At 35.4% G+C, this 9,783-nt stretch overlaps 1 protein-coding gene across 1 annotated transcript; it reads left to right on the top strand.

The window, feature by feature from the left end:
* The first annotated feature begins 482 nt into the window (after window positions 1-482).
* On the top strand, window positions 483-6,266 carry Echs1 (Enoyl-CoA hydratase, short chain 1). The gene is made up of 6 exons (XM_034974851.2): window positions 483-720; window positions 3,005-3,181; window positions 3,474-3,622; window positions 4,099-4,303; window positions 5,352-5,539; window positions 5,981-6,266. Exons 1-6 carry the CDS (start codon window positions 615-617, stop codon window positions 6,044-6,046), a joined length of 891 nt encoding a protein of 296 aa, XP_034830742.1. The 5' UTR covers window positions 483-614; the 3' UTR covers window positions 6,047-6,266.
* Window positions 6,267-9,783: the final 3,517 nt, after the last annotated feature.

Here is a 9,783-nt window from a genome sequence, read left to right as displayed (position 1 = left end):
GTAAAACAAAATAATTTAGAAAAAAACGTGATTTAATCAATATTGTTACTGTAGTCAAACCCATCTAAATGTCACACAAAATAATGAAATAACTACACATGCTGTGAAAATTTCAGGTCACCACTTAAAGTGGTTCATGAGATACACTGATAGACAGACGGGTGGATGGATGGACGGACGCACGAGTGGATGGACAGAGGAATCTTAGTAATTGGGTTCCGTTGACAACCTTCGGGTACGGAACTTGCTCTGGAGGCACCACTTTCACATTTTTTAATGCAATTTGTACTTAGTTACCTACTAAAGAAATAGTCTTGTATAGTTCCACTAGTTTGCCGCAATATAGCAAAGTTTTCATTTTTCTGGTCAGGCTTTAATGCTATGCTCGAAAGCCAATTGAAATAAGTTAACTTTGGAATGGGAGGAAATTTTGGTACACAAGTATGGCAATACAGATTGTGAACTTTTTTTATCGTGACGTTATCAACCACTCAACTGTGGTTATCAATAAAGTGATATCAAAGTTCACTTATTTATTAATTTTACTTTAGGTTTATCAGTTTAAGTCAATTTAACTTTGGTGGCATATTTTTACTGTTCCAGCGGATATAAAAATGGCTTCAGTCGCAGCTGTGACCCGTGCATTACTAGGAAAAAGTGTTTTGAATACCGGGAGAGTTGCAACTGCGAATACCGGTTTCATAAAGTTTTACAGCACCGGTTAGTAACTATAAGTTTATTTTTAACTTTAAATATAACCTATAAGTTAGAATTATTACTGAAAGATGAATTATTCAATTTAATGAACCATCTATGCCGGTTAAGAAATAATACCGCCTTCTATCGCCTCATGATTAGGTACTCCTACAATGCAGTATAAAAATCGTCTGTAAGGATATCCAGGACAGCGTGATTCCATAGTAGATTCCTATCAGTATTATGACTTATATTAGTAAACTAGCTGATGCCCGCTGCTTCGCCCGCGTGGATTTAGGTTTTTAAATATCCCGTTGGAACTTTTGCTACAAAAGGATATTTTTGAAACAGCAATGTTGCTAATAAATTGTTGATAAGATAACAGACAGGATTGATTTAATTTTTGCCATAAGAGATGTGGGTTTGATCTTAGCAGTCTGCAAAGATCTATTAAAATTCTTTTAGTTTTATTATAGACTAACAGAAGTTCTTGTTGCTAATTAGTTTCAAGGTAGGTATAACGCGTAAAATTTAATTCCTCACGCGCCATTTTAACTTTTTGTGTCAAATTTCATGTCAAAAGTATGACTTTAGCCCTTATTTTAAAGGTGTACTGTGGCCCTACTGCGGTTGTTTGACAGCTACAATGTCACGATCGTAATCATCTCTGATTGGTTAATGCTCGCTCACTATTGGCCACAATGCATTGTTGCACATTGTTGCAACAAGAATCGCACAAATTCAGCCAATCAGAACAATTGAGATTGTAATAATGATTGATGCAGGTTTTAGACAATCGCCCCGCTGTACTCTTGATATGACAGTTGACCCATAGAGTTAAAATTGGTTATTGTCCTACTTTTGGATTTGATAAATACTATAACTTTATTATACTAAAAAACTAGGATAAAAATAATGATGTACGCTGAAAAAAAAATTAAAATCCAACAAAGATTTACAAAGTTACAGGCATTTTAATTTTGGAGTGGAAAAATCTTCTATCCCTTTCTCACAAAACGAAAATTTGTATGTAACCGCACGAAGCTACTATGGCATTAGTAAGGTGTGACGTCAAAATGCTATATCGCTATCTCTGTCTAATCAGAAATATTTAAAAGCTTTTTTGTTATTTGATCGATTTCATTAGTTTTTTCAGTTTACATCATTATTTTTATCCTAGTTTATAGTAAAGTAATAACAAAAATTGGAGTCAAATATCCAACTGCGTGTGAAGAATCATTTTGTATGGACTATACTAATATTGCCTTGACTTGTACAAATATCTTAATTTTATCTTCTACCTTGTGGTATGTGTTGTACTGTGTACATAATATTATTACTTATCTTATTTAAATTCTTGTTATCTCTCAAAATAACATAAATATATTTGCTTCAGCGACTTCTTGATTATTGTCGTCATCCTTGTGAAGTTCTATAAACCACATGTCTGTATAAATAAAATTCAAAGTCCTGACTGACTGACTTATATATCAACGCACAGCCTAAACCGCTGCTCCTAGAGACATGAAATTTGGAGGGTGTGTTCTTTGTAAAGAGTAGGTATCCACTAAGAAAGGATTTTTTGAAATTCAACCCCTAAGTAGGGTAAATGGGGGTTTAAAATGTATGAAGTCACAAGCATAAGCGAGTTATACATATGATTATATTTCAAAGTCACAAATATGATTATATTTGAGGCAAAAAAATTATCTAACCCTGAATCCCCAATGTACTTATTTTATTATTACCCAAAGATGCTTTCGTCCACATGGATGTAGGTTTTTAAAAATCCTGTGGAAACTCTTTGATTTTCCAGGATAAAAAATAGCTTATGTCCTTTTCCAGTATGCATGCTATCTCTACCATGCCGCCAAGTAATTTAGCATTCCGTATGATGCTGTGTAGAAACTAAAGGGGCATGGGTTTAATAAGAACTGCCATACCGCTTCCAGGTTAGCCTGCTTCCATCTTAGATTGCATCATCACTTACCACCAGGGGGGTGATTACCTATCTCGCGACAGGCGTAAATCTCGCGATCATTGCTGTCAAACGTCCAGCTAAAGTAAGACAGCAATAGCCACAAAGCAAAATAAGAAGAAGAAGAAGAGAGACAGCAAATGATCTATCGGATTGCTACTGCTGTCGCGTTGCTGTCGCTGCTGCAACGTGTTACGTAATCACCCCGCCCGCGCAGATTGCAGTTATTGCATTATTGAATTGCATTAAAATTCTAAGTTAAGGGCTTTACTTAGAATTTTAGGAAAAAGTGACATTCTACATACCCATTAATTGTTATTCTTTCTACAGCACCTCAGTATGAAAACATCAAGGTAGATGTAGTAGGCAGCAAGAAGAATGTAGGCCTTATCCAGCTAAACAGGCCTAAGGCCCTGAACGCACTGTGCGGTGCTTTGTTTAAGGAACTTGGTAAAGCAGTGGAAGACTTTGACACTGATGAAAAGATTGCTGCCATTATTATCACAGGTGACTATTTTTTTATTACTTTTTCCCACTAGGTGGACAGATGACATCAAACGAGCCACAGGAAGGTGGTGCAAAACGGCGTGTGGACCCTACAAGAAACCTATGTCCAACTGTGGACGTCTAACTGATTTTGACGTGGTAGATAACATAGGTCGAGTACTTTTTATTCTGTAAACGCAATATCGAAAAAAAAATTTAAGAAACCTAAATCTACGTGGACGAAATCTTGGGTATCGTCTGTCATCAAAAAATGTATACCCAAGCTAAGAACATATTTTTTTGTAACGCTAAGGTAACGAGAAGGCCTTCGCGGCGGGCGCCGATATCAAGGAGATGCAGGGCAACACGTACAGTGGTAACACACGGCAGGGCTTCCTCAAGGACTGGGAGGCCGTGTCCAACTGTGGGAAACCTGTCATTGCTGCTGTCAACGGATTTGCGGTTAGTATTCTTATTTTACACTAGATGCCCGCGACTTCGTCCGTGTGGATTTAGGTTTTTGAAAATCCCGTGCAGGGACCTCTTTTAATTTCCGGGACAAAAGTAGCCTATATGTCCTTCCCCGGGATGTAAGCTAAGCTAACTCTGTACCTTTCATCAAAATTGGTTAAACTGTAGGGCTGTGAAAAGCTAGCAGACAGACAGACCTCAATAGCTCAACTGGTAAAGGAGTGGACTGAAAACCGAAATCTATAGAGCGCACTTTGACTTTGTTTAGACTTAAGACAGAGTTAAAACGAGACATAATCTCTCTCGTTTTATTTGTTTAAAAAGAATATAAGTCATCTTGAACATGACTAATATTCCCCTTTCCCCTCCAACTAAGCGTAAAACTTGTGTTTGAGCTACTGACCTTTCGGAGTTTTTGGCGTTTACTTATCTAATTTATTTATGTTTATGAAATAACTTTTTAACAGCTCGGAGGAGGCTGCGAGCTGGCTATGATGTGTGACATAGTGTATGCAGGTGAAAAGGCCAAGTTCGGGCAACCCGAGATCAACATCGGCACCATCCCCGGCGCAGGCGGCACCCAGCGCCTGCCCAGATACGTCGGCAAGTCCAAGGCCATGGAGATCGTGCTCACCGGGACCTTCATTGACGCGAACGAGGCTGAGCGGATGGGTAAGAGATATCTATAATATAAAATGAATCACTAAATGTGTTGGTCATCGCAAATCTCGAGAACAGCTGAACCGATTTCGCTACTTCTTTTTTATAATATTCCTTAAAGTACGAGGATGGTTTTTACGGAGAGAAAAATTTAATTCAACCTCCCCCTCAATTTTCCACCTGAGCGAAGCCGGGGCAGGTCAGCTAGTAATAAAATAATAATGTGGCTAATTCCTTTGTACACAATCTCTAAACTAAACTAAAATATCACGTCTAAATCTATTGCTATCCCTTTCATAATGTTGCTTGCGGAAAAGGAAAGCACTAGATTTAGACCTGTTAATTTAGTTTAGTTTAGAGATTGTGTACTAGAGAATCGGCCCCATTGTCTCCCTAACTGACTTTGCGCGGGATAAAGTAAAGTCTGTAAAATGGTAAACCGACACGACTATTGAGAGAGATCAGACGCAGGACCGATGCATTGGCCTTACGTGCTCTCAGAGGCACGGGATGGAACACCGCCAATCTCTTCTTACTATATTATTGAGAATTTTTTGTTAGAAAACCCTAATACCCAAGCCGATAAATTCTTGACCCGACTCAGAAATTGTATCTCAACATTTAATATACTCTTGAACATCCTGTGTCAGTTAATAATTTACAATGCGGCTCTCGAATACTTCAATTTCCCAGCCAACATTAAAAATAAAAAAATTCCAACGGCATAAAAATTTGCAATACTATGGCACCGATTCCGTTGTCTTTTTAAACTAAACTAAATTTAGAGTATCTGCATCCTTTTCTTTTTAACAATGCTAAAAAGGGACAGAACATAAACTTTACATTTAAAGACTCAAAATTTTAGTGCACGCTACAAATTGAAACAGTAGGCTCGCGACTGTGCGCTAAAATCACGGGTTTTACCATCTAAAAATTAAATTTAAAACTGTCAAACTGCGTCTGTCCTTTTCATATTACATTAGTAAGAAGAGTATGCGAATACTCTTAAATTTTGTTGTAATCAGAATCAGTACCAATGTTCCTATTTAAAATGCCACAGGTCTAGTAAGCCGCGTGTTTCCCGTCGAGAAGCTTCTAGAAGAGACCATCAAGTTGGCGGAACGGATCGGCACGCACTCCCCCCTCATCGTGAAGATGGCTAAACAATCTGTGAACCAGGCATATGAAACTACCCTCAAGGCTGGTTTGCAGTTTGAAAAGTCTATCTTCTATGGAACGTTTGCGACGGTGAGTATACAGTTTTTAGTGGTATAAGTCCCGCAAATTGCTATTGCGCTGGAACCATGTCTCATTAACATCGAAATGACGTCAGCCGAAATAAAAATATATCATCAGCTCGAAACTTCAGTCTAGTGCTGACGTCACTAAAATGGCGGCCACGTGCATTAGCAATTTGCGGTGCTTATATAACAACGTTTGTAAACCATTCCTGAAATTTACTTACTGAAATCGTTTTAGGAATATTACAAAACATACGCGTTTTTAAAAACTTATTTATGGTTACTAACCAATAACCATAGACTAAAAATTAGAAATTGTTTTCAGTATTTTCGGTATTAATAAATAAGTTAAAAGCTTTGCGTTTGTGTATTTGTTCACGAATAGACTTTCTAATTATATAATTCAATGTTGTGAGAATGATTAATTTAAAACATTTTATCTCTACAGGAGGACCAGAAAGAGGGAATGACTGCATTTATAGAAAAGAGAGCACCTAACTTCAAGAACAATTAAGATTTCCTAGACATTCTGCTATTTAGAAATGAATTAAATATTGAACAACCGTCAACCATTTAATGCTGCCTACATAATACAATCAATACATTTTTATATCAAATGTATAGAAATCTCTTAGGAATTTAAGGGAAAATGCAATATTGCTGTTTGTAATTTTTTTTTGTTATTGGTTATGTATTACTTACTATTTTATATAAAATATGATATTTTTATAAAAGTTATTTTATTTCCACATAATATAATATGTAACGTGTACATACTTAGAAACTTTTTTAATTACAAAATTATTCTATGCGCAGTCGAAACTGCGACGCATCGAGCTCGGCGGGAACGGCGAGTCCATTGATTTGCCGAAACAATAAAACATTTACTGTGGTTAATAGCCTCATCTGGTAAAAGGAGGGCTGGCTCATTTTTTGTGTAAAGGATCAGTCTGGCTGTCCAGCGCGGAAATACAGCAAGCATTCTTGGCACCATTCCACGCGGGCATGATTTGTACAGTTTTAGTGTAACTTTTTCAATAGAAAGAAATAACTCGATGGTCTTTAATGAAAGAGCGAGTCGTCGACTCGATTGCGATTCTCTCGATTGTTGAAACATTTCGGAAGCGCACATCGCTAAGAAGAAGGTCGTTTTGTTTAGGTTATTCAAAGAATTTCTAATTCAATTCAATTCCCAATTATTGGCTTTTAGGTGTGCCAGCTGGGCACAGAGTGTTTCGCCAGTGTCACGTTTATGGAGAAGGCACGAAGGAGATTGTTCGGTGAGAGCTGTTGTACAGTTAAATTTTGAATATCTACAAAATAGTTAAAATTTTTTTTTTTTTTTTGGTAGTTTAAAATTCATCATCTAGCCGCGAAAATCTGGAAGTTTGATTGGCAAGGTCTACATGTCCGTCCGACGAATTGTGCCTGCCATGTACTTGGCCATACCTAAGATAACATATTATGACTCCGAATACAAATAGTGTCCCAAAGTTTAGCCCATAGATTATCTACTATATACTAGAAATAGATGTGCGACTCTAGATTTCTTTTTCAAAGTTACGCGTGTACTCACATCAAGAGGGCACTAAAAGCGCGCTAGGCGTGCGAGAGCGCGAAAATTTAAATGCTATTTAAATGTACTTTACTAGAATATTTTATATTTTTGGAACACGTTTTAAATAAACATTAATAATTCCATTAACGTTTGTTTAAAACATGTTTAAAAATATATATTACAAGACTATGACTCTTTGAGCTACTTAATTATAACTATATTATAGAAAGAAAAAGGTTTTAAGGTTTTGTAAATATTTATTATCATAAATTCGTAACTAGGTAGATACATAAAATACAATAGAATAGAAAACAATACGAAGTGTATGTAAACACTATAAAATACATACCCAAATTCAAGACCCGCAAGATTGTGAAATAATTACTATTCAAATTTAACATTTTCGGTTATTTACTTTTAATAATTTTCAAATTATTACCACAATTGGTGTATTTGTGTAGTCAAAAAACAATAAAATAATTGTTATATGAGCTAAAGATAATTAACATAAAGCTAGCTTTAAGTTTTATTGTAATATTAAAAATAAAAAAAATTAACATAAATTATATTAAATAAAATTCCCTGTAAATAAACTGTAAAATAATAAACATAAATTATACTAAATCAAGTAATCAATAAAACCAATCTACTAGATTGATTTTATTGATGGGAATTTATGTTTACTAGCTTATGCCCGCGATTTCGTTCGCGTGGACTACACAAATTTTGAACCCCTGTTTCACACACTTAGAGTTGATCTTTAACAATGAGATTTTAACATATGAGCTTAATAAAATATGTCATACTGCAAATTGCAAAAATATTAACTACAAAACTTTATAGACACTTCAAAACTGACAGAGTTTCATACAAACTTCAAACCCCTATTTTATCCCTTCAGGGGTTGAATTTTGAAAAATCCTTTCTTAGCGGACGCCTACGTTATAATAGCTATCTGCATGCCGAATTTCAGCGTGATCCGTCCAGTAGTTTGAGCTGTGCGTTGATAGATCAGTCAGTCAGTCAGTCAGTCAGTCACCTTTTCCTTTTATATATAGATTATATTATATTTGACTAGTGCCACAAAGGCAGTAATATTAAAAACATAATTACACAAATTAATCACACAGGATTGGCAAGAGTCTGTGATCAATCTACAATTAACAATTTAATCCCCCATATTTGTTAAAAGGAATACAAAACAATTTACTAAAGAAAACAATTTAGTAAAGACTGCCAAACGGATATAGCTTCTGTTAGATATTGATGCAGAAGATGACTTACGAATGTGCAATAGTTGACAGAAGCTTGAATGATTCCCCTTATCTAAATATATAAAAGGAAAGGGTGACTGACTGACTGACTGACCCATCAACGCACAGCTCAAATTACTGGACGGATCGGGCTGAAATTTGGCATGCAGATAGCTATTTTGAAGTAGGCATCCGCTAAGAAAGGGTTTTTGAAAATTCAACCCCTAAGGGGGTGAAATAGGGGGTTGAAACTTGTGAAGTCCACGCGGACAAAGTCGCGAGCATAAGCTAGTTTTATCAAACGAAGTCTGTAATTCAACTACTGATTTCATTAGATTGCATAAAATAGATTATTTACCTTTATGTGTTTGATAATATCTCAACGCCTGAATTTTTATGCTATCATTTTCAGTATCTGAATTTTTACCTTTTAAAATTTTATTTACATTATTGCACCAGCTGTGAATAATCAATTTGATCACAAAATTTATTATATAATTTTTCAAATTGACTTTGTGTGTATCACATGTTAAAAAATCAAAACTTGTACTCTGATCAACTAATAATTTTATCATTTGACTTTTGCCACTTTTCCCAGGATCATTTTTTAACATGCTTTTTACTATTTTTATTATATTTCTCACACAATTTGAAAAGTTACGCGAGGGTCGGTAAAGAGATCTCCTTGTGATATCGATAGAATGTATGTATTCATCTGCTTGAGGTGGGGTGGTGTCACACAATTCATTATTGCATTTTATACAAGATTTACACACATTCCTTTTTAGCTTTTTTATGACAAACCCTGTCACATACTTTTTAGTTTCAGAGATTATTAATTTGTCTCCAATTTCTGAACTACTATCTGCCAAATTTTCTATACTTAGATCTGTATCCATTGGCTCATTGCTCATCGGGGGCTCTTTGATGTCATTTTCTATCAAAAGACAATCTAAATTTTGTAACATTTTGTTAGGATCTTCCTCACAGTTAGCCCCTAATGAGTGACTTGAATTTAAATTATTTACAAGTAATGTTTTGTAAATACTTTCAAACTGCTGGCAGGTAGGGTTTGTGTTTCTAGCCCCGTGGCTCCTCACAGAGGAGAAAAAGTTTTCCACAGGATCTTGGTTAAAACAGCGCGTTAACAAACTAGTTACATTATGTTTTTCATTTAGATATAGCCACAATTCTTTCATAACTTTAATATTGTGGATCCAATTTTTAATTGATGGAACCTGTTCATAACGAATACTTACTGTTCCATCTTTTTTTTTTGTTTCCATCTTAAATCGCATTGATTTTAATATTGGCACACTTTCATCCCATAATTTAAAATGGTCAGAGTTCATTTTCAAACAATTTTTATATATTTTATGGGTCTTTTTATAAGACCCTCCATTAAAGGAGTCAAAAAGACGATCAAATAATAGCAGCAAG

The sequence above is a fragment of the Maniola hyperantus genome, chromosome 13 (genome assembly GCF_902806685.2).
Source record: "Maniola hyperantus chromosome 13, iAphHyp1.2, whole genome shotgun sequence".
Taxonomy (NCBI): Eukaryota; Metazoa; Arthropoda; class Insecta; order Lepidoptera; family Nymphalidae; genus Maniola; species Maniola hyperantus.
This window is presented reverse-complemented; position numbering and strand designations above follow the sequence as displayed.